The sequence below is a fragment of the Panthera leo genome, chromosome B1, assembly GCF_018350215.1.
Source record: "Panthera leo isolate Ple1 chromosome B1, P.leo_Ple1_pat1.1, whole genome shotgun sequence".
Lineage (NCBI taxonomy): Eukaryota > Metazoa > Chordata > Mammalia > Carnivora > Felidae > Panthera > Panthera leo.
Window position 1 is genome coordinate 137,223,587 of NC_056682.1, and position 19,502 is coordinate 137,243,088.

The window sequence follows — 19,502 nt, forward strand, 5'->3', positions numbered from 1 at the left end:
ATTAAGTACATTTACATTGCTGAAGAACCATTGCCACTTATCTGTCTCCAGAAATTTTCATCATCCCACACTGAAACTATGTACTCATTAAATAACTCCTTGTTTCCCCCAGCCCCAGGTAACCACTGTTCTACTCTCTCTCTGTATTTGACTACTCTAGGTACCTCATATAAGTGGAATCATACAATATTTGTCCTGTTTTGACTGGCTTATTTCACGCTCTCCAATATTCATGTATCAGAATTTCTTTACTACTTAAGGCTGAATAATATTTCACTGTATTATATTGCACATTTTGTTTATCCATTTATCTGCATGTGGACATTTGAACTACTGTGAATAATGCTACTTGAACACAGGTATACACATATCTGTTCAAGTCTTTGCTTCCAGTTCTTTAGCATACATACCCAGAAATGGAATTGCTGGATCAAATTCAATATTCAGTATTTAAATTTTTGAGGAAGCATTATACTGTTTTCCACATCTACACCAACACTTGTTTTCTGTTTGTTTGTTTGTTTTTTTTCTTAATTCTAGCCATTCTAATGGGTAGTATCTCATTGTGTGCATGTATTTTTTTTTTTTTTTTAACATTTATTTATTGTTGAGAGAGTGTGAGCAGGAAAGGGGCAGAGAGAGGGAGAGACACAGTATCTGAAGCAAGTTCCAGGCTCTGGGATGTCAGCACAGAGCCTGATGTGGGGCTCGAACTCATGAACTGTGAGATCATAACCTGAGCTAAAGTCAGATGCTTAACCGACTCAGCCACCCAGGTGCCCCTATTTTTAAAGAATTGAGATCATAATACACATATATACACACACAATTTTACATCTTACATTTTTTCTTAATATTACACCATGAACCATATTTTTCATGCCTTTAAAGTCATGTCATGTTTTAAAAAGAGAGATCTATCTTCATTTTATAGTTTTTTGAAAAAGTAAAAAAGATTCTCTTTATAGTTTTATGGGAGAATTATGTCTAAGATTAGATTATGCTGTATTGATTTATTTTCAATGACTGTTCTATGTTGATTTTTTAAAAATGTTGACCAAGAGTATAATTTTGCATATCTATAATGAACCTCCGTAATACTGTTTCCTAGAGACATTTATTTTGTTCATGTAGTTTGCTTTACCTAAGGTTGCTATTAAAGCGTATTTACAGAGGTCAGTTTAGCTGTGTTTTTAAAAAGTCATATTTAGGGGCGCCTGGGTGGCTCAGTCGGTTAAGCGTCCGACTTCGGCTCAGTTCATGATCTCGCGGTTCGTGAGTTCAAGCCCCGCGTTGGGCTCTGTGCTGACAGCTCAGAGCCTGGAGCCTGTTTCAGATTCTGTGTCTCCCTCTCTGTCTCTGACCCTCCCCCATTCATGCTCTGTCTCTCTCTGTCTCAAAAATAAATAAACGTTAAAAAAAAATTTTTTTTTTAAATAAAAAAAAGTCATATTTAAACAATTTAAAGACATAAAAGTGAAAAAATTCAAAAGCGAATTATAGCTGAGACAAAACTGCATTAAATTGATAAGAGATTTGAACAAGGATTATCTGGGCTGAAATAAAAATGGCTAAATATATTGCATGGTTTGACATTGGGAGGAGTCAGGCATATATTTGGGGGAGAACTTTGATTATTGTACAATTGTTACTTTCTATTCAACAAGACATTCTCCACCCTCAAGTTATGTGAGCTACCCCACTGGCTATATACTCCTGCTGCAAGTCTTTTTGTTTCTAATTTGGATTGTCATTCCTAATTTTGAATTTGATTTGATTTCATCATAAATTTGGAGTCATTTTACAAAAGGGTTGTGTGAAGTTGCTCCACAAACTTTTTGTGCTTACAGTTTTTGAAATCTCCGGATACCCTCCCAGGCTTTAATACCCAGGGCTTAAGTCACTGCTATGAGAGATTAGAGGGAAAACTGCAAGCTATGGGGTACCTCTCCACCTCACAATTTCTCTGAGGCACGTGCCTCTTGAGTAGAACTCAAACCGAATTGAACTCATTAATTGCTATATTCTCTTGGTTCTTCTATCCCCAAAGGAAGATAGTTCAGTTTTCGTAAGTTACATATGCATATAATATACCTCCACTGCATACTTTTGATTTGAGGCTGGGCCTGGCCTGACCCTGAATATCTGATAATAATACCTGATAATTTTGGCATTGCTGTGTTAGTTTTCACCCTTTTCTTTTCATGTCCACTGCCAGAAACTTCAGTTCTCTTAAGAGATGTAGTTGTTTCTGAAAGACCTGTGCTAAACAGTCTACAAATCCATATATTCTTACAGAAAAGACCATATGGGATGGTTACATATTTATTGGGCCTGTTCTCATTTATGTTTATATTCATGGTGTGACATGAATTACATGAAATTACAGTTTCATCAGGGTGCAGCCCCCTGTTGCCTCCTAAATCTAGCAGTAAAGTGGCACCACCTTGCTAAAGCCTCCCATTTTTCTTTAAGTCCCCACTGAAAGAGTGCTTTGGCCAGCAGCATTGGCATTACCTGGGAGCTAGCTGGAACAATAGAATCTCAGGCCTTTCCCTGTACTTAGTGTGAATTAGAATCTGCAGTTTAACAAGATCGATCTCTCAGCTGATTTTGATTCACAGCTTTAAATAGTACCAAACGCTCTCCCCCCACACACAGTGATATTACTGATCAAGTAGTAGAAAAAAATTCCATGCAAACAGGGAAATATTTCAAGTAGGCAGGAAAATTTTTTTCTTAAAAGAGACATGTAGCACAGGAAGAGAAAAAAAGTAATGTTTAAGAGTTAATTGGATCTGGCACAACCTAGATGAATTCAATTTACCCAAAAGCTGATTACTTTCTTAATTAGATAAAAGACATTTCCCATGACTTGACTAAAAAGTTTCTTTCCTTTATAAAATTAGTTTTTTCTTTTTTGGCTTGATGGAGGGAGAAGAAGCAATTACAAAATAAGTTTAGAATGTTTTTCATGATAATACTGTTTAAGTGACTTTTACATTTTGTCTGCAGAAAATCAGTCTATGCAAGACCAGGCACCTATGTTGGAAGGTGAATTAGTTATAAAATATACCTCTGGAAAATTTTCAATCATTAAATATAGTTAATGAATGGACATTCACAATAATGCATGTGAACCTCAAAGTTGATGATATTCGGAATCTGATCAGTATCATTTTTTAATTTGGGTTCTTAATCAAATCAAATCTTAGAGTTGATTGAATTAACATGGTGACACCAGTAGCTTTAAATCATTAAAGTCGTCTATTTTATATAATCATAAAGACCGTGACCATATCAAGATTGTCTTAGCTATGAATAAGATTAGAAGGTGATGAGAGAGATTTGAATGATTCTCTGTGCAAGCCCAGAACTTTAAGAATTTGTTAAGCAGATAGCAGCATGTAGTTTAATGTTTTGTGATTTGCTCTTCAATGTTTTGAGGCTCTTTTGGCATTCTGTCTCCTGGTAAACTTGTAGAAAATTAATTCCATTTTTAGAATCAAGGCAAATGAGGGATGCCTGGCTGGCTGGCTCAGGGGTCGTGAGTTTGAGCCACACATTGGGTAAAATAAATTTTAAAAATAAATAAACTTTTTAAAAAATCAAGGGAAATGAGTACATGCTGGTTAGAAGATCTTATTTTTTAAAAAGTTTCTATGACATTATGTATGGATCACAGGTTCTTTCGTCTAAGCAATTTTGTTGTGATTTCATATCATGGATATCAGTAGAATAAGTAAAAGGTAAAATACTGAAAGAATGTTTAATTTGTTAAAAGAGGAGTAATTTTTGGTCTTTAAATATACAACATACACAAAATTCAATGAAATGTAAAATGATTATATTTTGATTTTGAAATTATCTTTATTTCTGGCATGTTTTCTTTAAACATACTGGCATTAAGATACTTAATGAATTCTGCTACTGATGTCTGTTTTTCACTTTGAGATGAAGATTTGGGGGCAGGGGGTGCGTGTAGAGGAAATTTACTAACGTTGACAGTAGTTTAATTTTATATTTGCTGCCAATCTGGAATTTTTTTTTGTGGCATTAAAAAAAAATCTTATCACAGATACCTGAATGCTTTTTTTATACTTCATAAGTAACTCTTAAGGGAAGGATGATGAAATTGCTGGTGTTGTGTAATTGGGACCTGTTTTTTTTGTTTTTGTTTTTGTTTTTGACACTGTTTCTACCATGTGGATAATTTGCTTATGTTCAATTGCTTATATTAAATTACTCTCTTGGGAAGTAGGAGATTGTTACTTTTATTTTATTTTTTTAGTATGCTGAATACATCAACGTTTTTGTTTTTTTAGCAGATTCAGGTGATTTATTTTTTCTTTATTACAAGAGAATTCTTAACTGATTTGAAAGTTATACACCAATATAGACATAAACACTTCACCATCCCTAAATTTAGTACAGCTCTTTCACTTTCAATGGAAATAATGTCAAGTTATCTTGCCTCCCTAAGCCAAGACCTTGTGAATATTTGAGGGAATGAGTTTGTGAATCCAGGGCTACAGAGTGATCCCCACACCTGAGCTGGTAAAACCTTTGTGATGGTTATCCTCAGGTTAGTTAAGGCAGAATTTGAAGGTACTATGTGATGGATACAATTTAGTTGTCCTCTTTTCAGAATTCTAAAGGAAAATGCTCTTTATTATCTGTTATAGGTCCTCAGAATGGTTGGAATGATCCTCCAGCTTTGAACAGAGTACCCAAGAAGAAGAAGGTACCAGAAAAAGATGTCCATCCAGTTGCCTACAGAGGTTCTTTAATTATGTAGCCACCTGGAACATACCACCTTTCACTGATCCTTTTGAAGGCAAAGCTTACTGACTGATAGGTTTAAAGTGCATTTCAGCTTGCATCTTCTCCATGAAGGGAAGGAAAGAAACTTAAAAACAGTACAGTGGTGTGAATTTAACTTCCTTTAGAAGAGAAGATGTAGGGGCGCCTGGGTGGTTCAGTCATTTAAACGTCTGACCTCGGCTCAGGTCATGATCTCGCAGTTCGTGAATTCAAGCCCCATGTCAGGCTCTGCGCTGACAGCTCGGAGTGCCTGCTTCAGATTCTGTGTCTCCCTCTCTCTCTGCCCCTCCCCTGTTCGTGCTCTCTCTCTCTCTCTCTCTGTCTTTCTCTTTCAAAAATATATAAGTAAACATTAAAAAGAAGAAGATAAGATGTAAATTTCTAACAGATTTCTTTCAAAGAATAGGAAACAAAATTTTCCAGTGATTTTTATGTCTTTTAGGGGTTCCAACAATAGTCAGGAATTTGGTAATTATATTTTGGACTATTTTTTTTTATCACATATAGTATGAATGAAGAAATCACCTTGTAGCTGAGCGTTGTTTAAATGTCAGTAACTGTTGACAGCCATTAAAGCAGAAGTTAAGATTCTTCTTCTTTCTCCCCAAACATTTCTACTTTTTTTTTTTTTTTACTCACCGTGATGTCCTTTTCTCAAATATAGTAGGGAGAGGTCATAACAATAAAATTGGGAGACACTAAATGAGCAAAAAAAAAAAAACAAAAAAACAACAACCCCAAATTTAGGTTAATAATAATCAGAGATTGAATTTAATCTACTACTTTAAATATGATTGAATTGATAGTTAATGTCTATTTAGTGATCTAGGAAAAGGGTATTACATCTTGGTCACATTAAATATAAACACACATTATCTGATTCCACTATTGCTAGATATAATTCTCTAGACTTTGATTTCCTCTTTCAAAAACACCAGGTGTTGGCTCCCCATACGAGGGTAAGTGTGGAAGGCAAAGGGGAAACTGAGAGGTCCAGTTTTGAGTTCCCCACCCCTCTGAGCCAGATTAGCTCTACTTTTACGTTTTACTGTAGAATTCTGCATAAAATTTCATTTAAAAAAGTATTGTACTATTAAAAAATTTTTTTAAACCTTATTTAAAGGTGAGGAAATTGTACCTTTTTTTCTTATGCTTAGTGTCTTTTCTTTCTTTTAAAAGATACCAGAAAACTTTATGCCTCCTGTTCCCATCACATCACCAATCATGAACCCTTTGGGTGACCCCCAGTCACAGATGCTGCAGCAACAACCTTCAGCTCCTTTACCTCTGTCAAGCCAAGCTTCATTTCCACAGCCACATCTTCCAGGTGGCCAGACCTTCCATGGCATACAGCAACCTCTTGGTCAACCAGGCATGCCACCATCTTTCTCAAAGCCCAATATTGAAGGTGCCCCAGGGGCTCCTATTGGAAATACCATCCAGGTAACAAATCTGTGTTAATGGAATGAGGAGATGGCTCTATTTCAGTTCATTTTTTCTTTTTAATGTGTTAACTTTTCTGTTTACACCTTTATTAATGAGCATCTAACTTTGGTTTCAATTAAGACAACCTAAATAAAAAATAGTAACCCCTTTTTTTAAGATTGATCATGGATGGATATTATTTTTCAATTACATGGCCATAAAGTTTCTAGAAGAGGCTTTTATAATTGCTCGTGTATGTTTACACTAACTTGACAATTGTATTTCATTTGACCTAATCAGTACCCACAATTTAAGATTAGTTGAATCTGTATTTTCAGCCAAGCTTGCTAAGCAGAAGCTATTTCCAAAGGGTTTTCCTTTTAAAATCTAAAATAAAAATGTAATGAGTTATATCATTTCTTGTGTATGTATAAGAGCTAGTAATATACAGCTTTATCTTCAGCTGGAGATATAAATTTGTAGTTGCTATTCACAATATAAACAGCTAGTTGACACGGTTCTAGACGATGAAAAATCAGATACAACTGACTTAACCATACAAAGATGAACATTTTGATCAGTTTGTGAAAAGTAAAGAGTTTGGGTCAAAGTTCAGCATGTGAAGGTGAAACAAATCCCTGCACAAAGTATAAAATTAGTTCTGTTTTTGTCTTTGGTTCATTGAAGTCAAATTTATAAAGGTTGTATCTCTATCACAAGAGTGTGCTTTACTATTAAGAGATAGTTCTGCCTAAGGAATTTCTAAATATTAAAAGTGGCGTTCTGAAAACCAGTGTTTTGATGGAGGTGGGAGGAGTTGTTTCTTTCCATAGGAATATAAATTACAAAGATGCATTGTTAATTTCTTTTCTTTTCTTTTCTTTTCTTTTCTTTTCTTTTCTTTTCTTTTTTTTTCTTTTCTTATTACAAGTCTATGCTAGTTTGGGAAGCTACCCAGCCATTCACTTTTGTTTAGACTTTAGGTGCTCATGCAATACTCACCCAGACCAGAACCTCAGTTACCATCGAAAGGGAGAGCTTGCACAGATGTATATGTTCAGCCAGGCCATAATAGCCAGCTACCTGCCCACCTAGATGCCTCCAAGGCACCTCACACTCAACATTTCTACAACCTTATTCATAGTCTTCCTCCCAAACCTGATCTTCTTTTGGTGTTTCCTATTTCAGTAAAATGGCATCATAATCCATATTCAATCTAGCCAAAAACCTGGGAATCATCTTTATACTCTTTTTCCTTTAATCCCTCTTTCAAATCTATCCCCAAATCTTGCTGATATTATTTTAAAATCTCTCTCAAATCCTTTATCCACATACACTTCTAATCTGACCCATGCTGCCTTCATTTCCAGTCTCTGGCAGTGCAGGAGCCTCTAACTGGTGTACAAGCATTGACTTTGATCGTTGTAGCTGGTCTTGTCTCCTCTTTGTTTAAAACATTGTTCTCAGGATAAAGACCAAATTATTTCACATTGTCTGGAAGCCCTTCAGCTTCATATTCCTCCTTGCTGTCTCTCTGCTTCAGCCACACTGGCCTCCTTTTAGTCCTCTTGTATCATGGTCCTTCCTTTGTACACATTCTTTCTCTGACACTCTAACTTCCCCATTTCACCAGTTAACTCCTACTTGTCTTTCTAATAGAATTTCCTGAAGAGAACTTTCCCCTCAGTTAAATTCCAGTTATATTGCCTGTTGGTTCCATTAATGTTAATTTATTAGCTTATAAAATAGCAATGCAGTTGCTATTTTACAGGTATTTGTGGCATTTTATTATTTTACTTTTTGTTCAAGTAACATCTTTCATTAAGATGTAAGTATTTGTAAACTTGCTTTTTGTATGACATTTTAAAACTTCTTTTTCCTTCCTTTAGCTAAAAACTGCCAGAGAGCTGAGATCTTTTCTGAATTGGCTCACAAATACATAGCCAGTGCCTAGAACATAATTGCCTAATATTTTTTGAATGAATGTACTAATAAATCAGAACCCTAAACACTTAAACATACCTTCTTTGTTTTTCCATCTGTACATTCAGTAACATCATGGTCTCTTCTATCCTAACTTTTGACTTAATCTTGCAGTTTGATAATAGCCCAGTTACCAACCTCCAAGAATAAATCAAAGAACATAAGAATGGAAAGATAAACAAAAATGAGCCAACAAGCAGAGCAAGCAGGCACTCTAACTAGCCAGCTTTGTAACTGCCCTTTTATTTCCTACCGGCATAGGTCTACAGTCTCCTTCCCCTCAGGTACATTCAATAGTGATCAACATATGTTCCGTAGTTCATCAAACTCTTTATATCCAATTCTGTTTTTCAAAATCAAAGCTGTAGGAGGAGTGTCTGTACCTTCTACTGAATATTTGATTTTCATTTCTACTTCTCCCAAGGGATTTCACATGTTAATTTGTCACAGCCTGTCTACAAGGTAGTTAGCTGGTTTCTCTTTATCACAGAGTTTCAGGGCTTTGCGTATAGGTAGCTTTTGGTCATTTCTGGTCATTTATGCTATTATTTCTTCCAGCATGTGCAGTCTTTGCCAACAGAAAAAATTACCAAGAAACCTATTCCAGATGAGCACCTCATTCTAAAGACCACATTTGAGGATCTTATTCAGCGCTGCCTCTCCTCAGCCACAGATCCTGTATGTATTTTTTTCTCATATTTTGCTTAATTAAAATAATCTTCAGGGCACCTGGGTGGCTTGGTTGGTTTGGCATCTGACTTCAGCTCAGTTCATAATCTCACAGTTTGTGGGTTCAAGCCCTGCATCGGGCTTTGTGCTGACAGCTTGGAGCCTGGAGCCTGCTTTGGATTCTGTGTCTCTGTCTCTCCCTCTCTCCCTCTCTCCCTCTCTCCCTCTCTCCCTCTCTCCCTCTCTCCCTCTCCCTCTCCCTCTCTCTCTCTCTCTCTCTCCCCCTCTCCCTGCCCCTCCCCCACTCATGCTCTGTATCTCTCTCTTAAAAAAAATAAACATTAAAAAATTTTTTTTAATAATCATTTATAGAGCTCTTCTGTAATTGTATGAAGTCCTACAATATACTGCAAAAGTTTGTATAATAGTAATAAAATCAGCACTTGTGTACTTTGCTTTACATATAAAAATATAATTAATTTCTTTTATATATAAATTTATTTAATCCTTACAACAACCCCAGGGTAGGTAGATCTGTCATCTTTATTTTACAGATGACTAAGTTAAGACAAAAAGCAGTTAAGTAACACCCAAGGTCAGAGCCAGAATTCAAACCCAGTCTGGCTCCAGAATTTATGCTGTCAACCACTGTGCCGCATTGCCTTTCATCAGTAGACCTCATGTTTGGCACATAAATAGAACAGAATGGTGGTATATAAAAAATTCAGGTTAGGGATTTCTTTCTGAGCTTACTCAAAGCTTTTAAAAGTAGGCAGATAATCTTATATGTAACTTTGCAAAGATCTTAAAAATAATCAATTTCGAATTGATTTCGATAGAGTCATATTCATAGTTAAAGCAACTGATTTTACTTAGTTTACCTAGAGGATGCCTGTGTATTGGCAACAACAAAAGTTCCACAAAGCTGCCTTGTTTTAGATGAAATCTCAGTTTCTGCCAGCAAACATTGAATATGTTTATTTAGCCACTGGCCACTTGTCTGCTTGAAAAACAGCTCCTGGAATTTGTTGTTTCATCAAACATTGAGTATTAATATGTGCAACTTTCTTCCGGTCTTTTGGAAGGCAGTTCCCTGTACTAAAAGTGTCAGGAAAGCAGAAGCAAGGAAAGGTTATCATAAATCTTCATGCCTAGCATTCTGGAAGTGATGGAAAGACTGAGCTAGGAACAGAGAGCAGATGAAGCAGATGGCCTAGTATACGCTGTCCCCTGTGCATACCTCTAAATAGGACACAGTCATTCAAAACTAAAAATGAAGGAAGACTCCAGCCCTCCTTCAGGCATGAGTCAGTATAGAGAGGTTGAGAAGGCACATGGTACCCAGCCCAACTCAATAAATTTTTGTTGACTTTAAACTCCTCTAGGTCAACATCTTATCTTCGTTCTGGGTCCACAGGAGGCCTGGGCCAGATGAGAACCACAAAAGACAAACTGTTTCTATAATTCCTGTACCTAGTTAGGGGAGAGGCCCTAATATGCTATCCCATCTAGGTGACTCCTCCACATTGGGGCAGGGCTCCTACTGGAAGCTAGATGATACTAGCTTTGAGCGGGGACTGTAAGAGGTCCCCTCCTCACAAATAGCTGGAATCATTTTTACAGTATAGTTGTATTCCTATTTTCACTTTAGTTATGTTCATACAACAGAGAGCAATTTTGCCAGATGACTTAGTTTCTAATGTTATCCTTAATAGCTTCATCTCTTCCTCTGCCCTCTTTTTTTTTTTCTTTTAATTAGTTTCAGGTGTACCATATAGTGATTCAACAATTCTATACATTTTTCAATGCTCATGATAAGTGTACTCTTTAATCCCCATCACCTATTTCACCCATCCCCCCACGTGTCTCCCCTCTGGTATCATCAGTTTGTTCTCTATAGTGAAGAGTCTGTTTCTTGGTTTGTCTCGCTTTTTTTCCCCCCTTTGGTAGTTTGTTCTGTTTTTTTTTTTTTTTTTTTTCTTTTTTTTGTGTGTTTATTTTTGAGAGAGAGAGAGAGACAGAGTGCGAGAAGGGGAGGGGCAGAGTGAGGCAGAGAGAGGGGCAGAGACCCAGAATCTGAAGCAGGCTCTAGGTTCTGAGCTGTGAGCACAGAGCCTGACATGGGGTTTGAATTTACGAGCTGTGAGATCATGACTTGAGCCAAAGTTGGACGCTTAACCGACTGAGCCACCCAGGCGCCCCTAGTTTGTTTTGTTTCTTAAATTTCACATCTGAGTGAAATATATGATATTTGTCTTTCTCTGACTGACGTATTTCACTTAGCATAACACCCTCTAGCTCTATCCATGTTATTGGAAATAGCAAAGATTTCATTCTTTTTATTACTGAGTAATACTCCGTTGTGTATGTGTGTGTATGTATATATACATACACATACCACCCCTTCTTTATCCATTCATCTATTGATAGACACTTGGGTTGCTTCCATAATTTGGGTATTATAAATAATGCTGCAATAAACATAGGGATGCATGTATCCCTTTGAATTAGTGTTTTTGTATTTGGGGGGTAAATACCCACTAGTGCAATTACTGGATTGTAGGGTAGTTCTATTTTTAACTTTTTGAGGACCCTTCATACTGTTTTCCACAGGTGCTGTACCAGTTTGCATTCCCACTAACAGTGCAAAAAGGTTCCTTTTTTCCTACATCCTTACCAACACTATGTCGTTTCTTGTGTTTTTTATTTTAGCCTTTCTGATAGGTATGAGGTGATATGTCATTGTGGTTTTGATTTGCATTTTCCTGGTGATGAGTGGTGGTGAGCATCTTTTCATGTGTCGGCCATCTGTGTGCCTTCTTTGGAGAAATGTCTGTTCATGTTTTCTGCCCATTTTTTAATTGGATTATTTGTTTTTGGGGTTTGTACCAATTCTTTATAGATTTTGAATACTAACCCTTTATCAGATAGGTTATTTGCAAATATCTTTTCCCATTCAGTATGTTGCATTTTAGTTTTAACTGTTGAACGTTTCCTTCACTGTGCAAAAGCTTTTTATTTTGATGTAATCCCAATAGTTTATTTTTGCTTTTGTTTCCTGTGCTTCAGGAGACATATCTAGAGAAATGTTATGGCTGATGTCAGATAAATTACTGCCTATGCTCTTTAGGACTTTTATAGCTTCGGGTTTCATATTTAGGTCTTTAATTAATTCATTTTGAGTTTATTTTTGTGTATGGTGTAAGAAAGTGGTCCAGTTTCATTCTTTTGCATGTTGCCCTACAGTTTTCCCAACACTATTTGTTGAAGAGACCATCTTTTTCCGATTGCATATTCTTGCCTCCTTTGTCGAAGATGGATTGGCCATATAATTGTGGGTTTATTTCTGGGTTTTCTCTTCTGTTCCATTGATCTATGTGTCTGTTTTTGTGCCAGTACCATACTACAGCTTTGCTCAGAATTGTGATACTTTCAGCTTTGCTTTTGTTTTTCAAGATTGCTTTGTCTATTTGGGGTCTTTTGTGGTTCCATATAAACTTTAGGATTATTTGTTTTAGTTCTGTGAAAAATGCTGTTGGGATTTTGATACATAAAAAAAATCATTCAGCACAATCAAGTGGAATTTATTCCTGGCATGCAAGGTGGTTCAGTATTCATAGATAAATCTTTGCTCGCTTCGGCAGCACAGATACTAAAATTGGACCAGTACAGAGAAGATCAGCATGGCCCCTGCCTGAGGATGACATGCAGTTCCGTGAATATTCACAGATCAATTGATGTGATGCATCACATCCACAAGAGAAAGGATAAGAACCATCTGATCATTTCAGTAGATGCAGAAAAAGCATTTGACGAAGTACAAAATCCATTCATGATAAAAACCCTCAACAAAGTAGATGTAGAGGGAACGTACCTCAACATAATAAAGGCCATGTATGAAAAACCCACAACTAACATTATACATGATGGGGAAAAGCTCCGAGCTTTTCCTTTCTCCTCTTGTGACACGCTGACACTGTCCTGCAGCATACCCAGCACGCACCAGCACTCCTCCGCCTGGAATGCTGCTCCCACGTGGCTGCATTGCTTACTGCACACTTGCTCCAGGCTTCTGCTCCCGTGTCCCAGTAGCTTTCCAACCTTTCTTTACCGCCCGCACTCCAGCGCTTCTAGCCCTTCACACTGTTAGCTTTCCTTCCTGGCACTCATCACCATCTCATGTACAACATATTATTTATTTAGTATCTTTTTCCCACCCAATAGAATCTGAGCTCCATGAGACATAAGCATGGCAAATAATAGGCACTCAATAAATATTGAAGACCAGTGTCACTTCTAAGGTTACTGCAAAATGTAGGTCATTAAGTTAATCACATTGTAATTGAAGCCGGTAATTTTAGTTTTAGAATAGTTTTCTGTCACTGGACTTCTAGTACGTGGATTGGGAGGTAGGAAGACTCCTTAATTTAAGAACTCATTTTACTACTTCCGTCTTAGTAATCTTAAGCCACCAGAAGATAATTTTCTCTTTTTCTTGGTGTTCTAACAGCTCAGAAAGAAGCAGAATTAACTATCAAATGGACTAAGCGTACAAGTAATATTAAAGTATAAAGGTTAAAATAAGATTCCAGTTCACCTCTGTGTAAGCCTGCTAGCACCCATAATTTACAACAACTGTCCTTAGATCTTCTTTTCTGGTGTACAATGATGCACTGCTCCTCCAGATGGCCCTTCCTGTTTTTGTGAATAGTGCAGTTATACGTGCACACACCTTGTCAGATGAGCTTGCAGTCCACGTGAAATCCACCACTACTCCATCTTGCACTCCAGAAGGAAGCCCCTTATCCTCTTACCTTTCTCCCCCGACCCTCCCGTTAATAGGTTACTGAACTCTTTCAGTAATGGTCTTTCAGGTTTCTGGTTCATAGTTGCCTCTGTTTCTTTATAAAATAAAGCTGGGCGCCTGAGTGGCTTAGTGGGTTAAGCGTGTGACTTTGGCTCAAGTCATGATCTCACAGTTTGTGAGTTTGAGCCCCGCATCGGGCTCTGTGCTAACAGCTCAGAGCCTGGAGCCTGCTTCGGATTCTGTGCCTCCCTCTCTCTCTGACCCTCCTCTGCTTGCTCTCTGTCTCTCTCTGTCTCTCAAAAATGAATAAATGTTAAAAAAAAAAAATTTTTTTTTTTTTTTAATGAAGCTTTCAGCATGATGAGTGTCAGGGTTAGTTAAATGAGTTAAGGCAAAGTCTTTGGATTAAAGTTAACGTTCAAGTATAACATCATCTGTTTTTCCTCTCCTGCAGCAAACCAAGAGGAAGCTAGATGATGCCAGCAAACGCTTGGAGTTTCTATATGATAAACTTAGGGAACAGACAGTAAGTTTGTGGGAAAAAGAAGGATCTATGATAATCATTTTTTCCTAGTAGCTAGTAAATGAGCATCTCACCAGCACACGTATGTAATGTATTTGGTGATAAAATTGTGGTGACAGTTATAGAATGGGCTTTCTCTAGCTAGAGTCTTAAATGTCATTTATTGGGGATGGGAGGGTAGTGGGGAGAGGGAGAGTATGTGTTTGTCAGGCAGGGGTATAGTTTTAACTCCTCTTGTAACAAAGAGTAGAAATACATACTGACTTGTAGTGGCCCTGGGGTAGCTGGTCTTCCGTTCATTATATATGTCCTGTATTGTTTCCATTTCAGCATTCTTTTCCCTACCCTCACATGAGTCCCATCACTTATTTCACAAGAACCAAACCAAAGGAAGTTGATGTAACAGTAGAAGTGGTGTGGTCCATGGACTGATCCAAAATAAATTCTTCCCTCAAAAGTATGGGCATGTAGGCCAAATAATGGGGGACAGAAACTATAGATTTTATGGTTTTAAGAGATGGTAAGATTACAAAAAACCGTTGAGAATTGATAAATTGAGTACCTGGTAAGAACTATTGTCCTACACATGCAGGTAGGCCACAAGTTCAAGATCTCTATTGTAGACAAGGTTTGAGAATAAATAGGGTCCTTACTCTGAGATATAGTGACTAAGAATTTTTAAACTCCTTTATATACATGGGAAAATTTTTAAAAGGTATGAGGCTATATCTAAAATAATTGAAGAAGTAAAGCTCTTAAGTGGAGGAAGATGTTAGCATTTCAGCTCGGGGTGGAAATCTGGCTTCATTTCTATAAAAACCAAAAAAACAAAAAAACCTGGCTTATACATGTTCATAATTCATAATAGTTTCCTTACATAAATCATTTTGTCATGGTTCTGCTTTATAACTTAAAGAGTTGCTTGGTCCAAGAAACTATTTCTAGAAATGCTAAATGGTTTATTTGCTTTTTTATAATATTTATTTTAAGTTCCTTTTAAATATCAGTGTTTATGGGAAATTCTTCCTTAATTTAATTTTTTCTCTTGATTTTACCTTTATTTCAGCTTTCACCCACGATCATCAATGGTTTACACAACATTGCGAGGAGCATTGAAACTCGAAACTACTCAGAAGGATTGACCATCCATACCCACATAGTTAGCACCAGCAACTTCAGTGAGACCTCAGCTTTCATGCCAGTTCTCAAAGTCGTTCTCACCCAGGCCAATAAGCTGGGTGTCTGAAAGGACATCTTTATTCCCAGCCCATATTGCCATTCTTCCAAAGAAGCATATTTTAAAAAATGTTAAGATATGGACCAATCCTCATTAGCATGTTTCCATAGCAGCCAGTCAAGAGCATTTACACTATTCCTGCAGATATACTCACTTTAGAACTGCTCAAAACCCAGGTGCTTTCTTTTGTTTTAATCTTTTATTGCCCATGACGATTTTCCTATTCTGCAAATAGTGTATTTCCTGGATTACACTAGTATGTTTTCCTGAAGTATTCTGATCAAATGTGGTTTTTAAAACCTCAGTATACTTTTTGGGAAAGAAGCATCTGGTTATGCATAAAGCAGAGCTAAAACTAAATTTCTTTCACATCCTCCCTACTTCCTCCATGTCAATCAGATTAAAGTGTGTAATCCTATTTTATGTGTACGTAGTCTTTTTTTTTTCAAAACAGCTGCTCACAGGTTAGTTTAATCCCTGTTTTTTTGTGTCTTTGGCTTCATTCCAGTCCTGAACAAATAACTAAATCTAGAAGGTGTTACATAGATTTTAGCAAATATTAATGAAAAGTGGGATCACTAGCTTTAAGTATCTATTGGAAAAGACTGAGCATTTTCATTCTGTAGAATTCATTGGACTTTCTTCTATTAATAAATGTTTCTAGTATTGAGTTTTAAGATTGAATTATCTCCATTTTATATTTAGAAATTCGTTCATCCATTTTTTTAAAAGTCACCCAGAATTCTGAGGTTTAAGTTTAGAAAGAAAACTTTAATTTCTGTCAGCCTCCTGAATCAAAGGAAGACATTTATCAGCCAGTTTTTCTGTCAAGTGATTTTATTATAATTTTGTCTTAAGAACAGTGCGATTAATAAAAGATAATGGTCCCCGTAGAATCTTGAGAATTAAATACTAACAATTCTTCATTGTTACATTATGTAATTTTACCTAAGTAGATTGGAAAACTAGAAAATAAATACTGTGACTACTATGGAGATAGAGTTGCTGTTTCAAGGATTAAGAGTAGCTCCAGTAAGAGTAGTTCATCAGGCTTTGTATGTCCTGAGTGAAATAGTTTGCAAGAGCCTCTCGTTTTCTTTTGCTGGGATTCCCTACTTGCCAAATTAAACCCCTCTTTTAAAAATTAACCACTCATTGTTTAGCTCAGAATAGTTTTATAACTAAAAAGGAGGACCTTGATAGCATGTGTGAGCATTGGAGCCTCAGGACTGGGGTGATATACTGGGGCACCTACCCTTCAGTCTCCTGGGAGTTGAGTAGTCTGAGTCAGTTCTGTGACTCACTGACGTCACAGCTTGACCTTCTGGACCTGGTCCCCAACTGCAGTGTCAGCCCCAGACTCCATGGGAACAGCAGGTTGGCTTCTAGTAATTTTTTTCATCTATTGCCCTTACATTACAATTTGTGTTATGGCTGCACATTTACCCTGATAGGATAATAGCATCATTGGCAGCATTTCAGAAAAAAAAAAATTCCCAAAAGAGAAAGAAAAGTACGTGGCAGTGGAGTCCTGGCCAACCCCAAAGATTTTACAAGTAGAGGGTAAAAAACTATTTGCCACTGACATCTGAGCAGCCATTACCTCTCCTTTCTCAATACAGCATTGTGATAATTTTTTTCCCACAGTGGAGGCATTTTTTCACGTGGCTTATAACCTTGGAGAATTTTCACGTAAATGGATGGTGGTAAGAAGAGCTGAACCCAAAACACTGTGTTGTGTGAAGTATGAAGATACTAGATTATGGAAAGAGCACACTTTGTTTTCTTGAAGAAAAGCAGAACAACTTCAAAAAGTTTTCTTTTTATAAAAGTAGAGAAAAAAACTTCAACTTGATTTTGTAAATGAGCCTGTTTTTAACATTTTCAACTCCAATGACACTGCACTGTATTCCTGCACGATTCAGGCACCTCTGTATAAAGTTACTCTTACACGATGATGTGGTGGATCTGTTACTTAGTTTGGGAAAGTTCTAGCTGTACCCTTGAGGTTATTTTGTGTATAGTGATGAATCAATTCATCCTGAATCCCAAATTCCTTCAGTTTTGCCCCTTTGTTGGTGTGCTTTATATTTTTTGAACCTACTTAATTTTAAAACAAGGAAAGGGGTGTGAGGGAAACTGGTAGGTGGGGCTGGGTGTGGCCAGGAGAGGTATCAGACCTCTGGGAGGTGCTTTCCTTTTTTTTTAAATTTTTAAACGTTTATTCATCTTTGAGAGACAGAGCACAAGCAGGGGTGGGGAAGAGAGAGAGGGAGATACAGAATCTGAACCAGGTTCCAGGCTCCTAGCTGTCAGCACAGAGCCTCACGGGGGGCTGGAACTCACAAACTGTAAGATGACCTGAGCTGAAGTCGGAAGCTTAGCCAACTGAGCCACCCAGGCACCCTTGGGAGGTGCTTTTTTTGTTTGTTCGTTTAATGTTTATTTATTTTTGAAGGAGAGAGACAGAGCATGAGTGGAGGGGCATAGAGAGAGGGAGATACAGAATCTGAAGCAGGCTCCAGGCTCTGAACTGTCAGCATAGCACCCCATGCGGGGGCCTGAACTCACAAGCTGTGAGATCATGACCTGAGCCAAAGTCGAAGGCCCAACCGACTGAGCCACCCAGGAGCCCCTGGAGGTGCTTTTTAATATTGCACCTGCTCTTCATTCTTCATACGGCCCTTTGTGCTTGGTGGGGTGGATGTATTCTTAGGCCTCATTTGAGAATCTTTATATGTAATGGCATACATAGCTGATGGAGGTAGTTGTTTATTTAATAGTGTGGCACCAGGGAAAAGTTGGGAACACCTTGCTCTATGCTTGACTGTTGAGAGCCCAGTGAGCCTATATATATTCCTCTGGCCTCAGAAAACTCCTATGTATCCTGGAGGACAAAAAGATACAATGGAGTTCTGGGCAACCAGATGTACCTTGATTAACATCTGCCTAAAAGGTAAAGGGAGGGATGATGACTGGTTAACACTGATAACCACTTGTCTCCTGAGCCAGAATTGTGTTCACCTAAGAGCGACTGTAAGGCCAACTGTTGACTCTTCTGCTGTGGTGGAGACTTCGTTTGGAACTGTCATGAAGATTGAGCAAATAGTGTGTGCACATCCGTGTATGCATGCGTACATAAGTATGTGTGCTCCCCTCTTTATTTTGTTGTTCCCCTGCTGTGATGGCAGCATTCCCAGATAGAACCCCTGACAAATCTGTGGGTGTTCATCAAATGCTAAAGATGTCACAAGTAGCATCTCAAATTACTCTATGAGTAAAAGGGACTGTCTATGCACAGAAAATCTTTTTTTTTTTTAAATGTAACTTATTGTCAAGTTGGTTTCCATACAACACCCAGTGCTCATCCTGACAGGTGCCCTCCTCAATGCCCATCACTCATTTTCCCCTCTCCCCCACCCCCCATCAACCCTCAATTTGTTCTCAGTATTTAAGAGTCTCTTATGGTTTATCTCCTTCCCTCTCTGTAACTTTTTTTTCCCCTTCCCCTCCCCCCTGGGCTTCTGTTAAGTTTCTCAGGATCCACATATGAGTGAAAACATACGGTATCTGTCTTTCTCTGCCTAACTTATTTCACTTAGCATAACACTCTCCAGTTCCATCCACATTGCTACAAATGGCCAGATTTCATTCTTTCTCACTGCCAAGTAGTATTCCATTGTATATATAAACCACATCTTTTTTATCCATTCATCAGTTGATGGATATTTAGGCTCTTTCCATAATTTGGCTATTGTTGAAAGTGCTGCTATAAACATTGGAGTACAAGTGACCCTATGCATCAGCACTCCTGTATCCCTTGGATAAGTTCCTAGTAGTGCTATTGCTGGGTCATAGGGTAGGTCTATTTTTAATTTTTTGAGGAACCTCCACACTGTTTTCCAGAGCGGCTGCCCCAGTTTGCATTCCACCAACAGTGCAAGAAGGTTCCCGTTTCTCCACATCCTCTCTAGCACTATAGTCTCCTGATTTGTTCATTGTAGCCAGTCTGACCAACGTGAGGTAGTATCTCA

General features: G+C 37.6%; 1 protein-coding gene and 1 non-coding gene across 18 annotated transcripts in view; both read left to right on the forward strand.

Moving 5' to 3' along the window:
- Window positions 1-15,886, forward strand: part of SEC31A (SEC31 homolog A, COPII coat complex component) — a 71,210-nt gene extending 55,324 nt beyond the window's left edge. For 11 of the 17 annotated variants that reach the window (XM_042936045.1, XM_042936056.1, XM_042936055.1 and 8 more), the window contains 6 exons: window positions 3,016-3,054; window positions 4,686-4,744; window positions 6,004-6,267; window positions 8,791-8,910; window positions 14,163-14,234; window positions 15,298-15,886. In XM_042936045.1, the coding sequence (XP_042791979.1) occupies window positions 3,016-3,054; window positions 4,686-4,744; window positions 6,004-6,267; window positions 8,791-8,910; window positions 14,163-14,234; window positions 15,298-15,477 (734 nt within the window). In that variant the 3' untranslated portion in view covers window positions 15,478-15,886. The remainder of the gene's footprint in view (window positions 1-3,015; window positions 3,055-4,685; window positions 4,745-6,003; window positions 6,268-8,790; window positions 8,911-14,162; window positions 14,235-15,297) is intronic. The other 6 variants (XM_042936054.1, XM_042936057.1, XM_042936061.1 and 3 more) reach the window with 1 other exon arrangement.
- On the forward strand, window positions 12,530-12,636 carry LOC122218784. Its single transcript, XR_006202114.1, has one exon. It is a non-coding gene; the product is annotated as a U6 spliceosomal RNA (small nuclear RNA).
- Window positions 15,887-19,502: the final 3,616 nt, after the last annotated feature.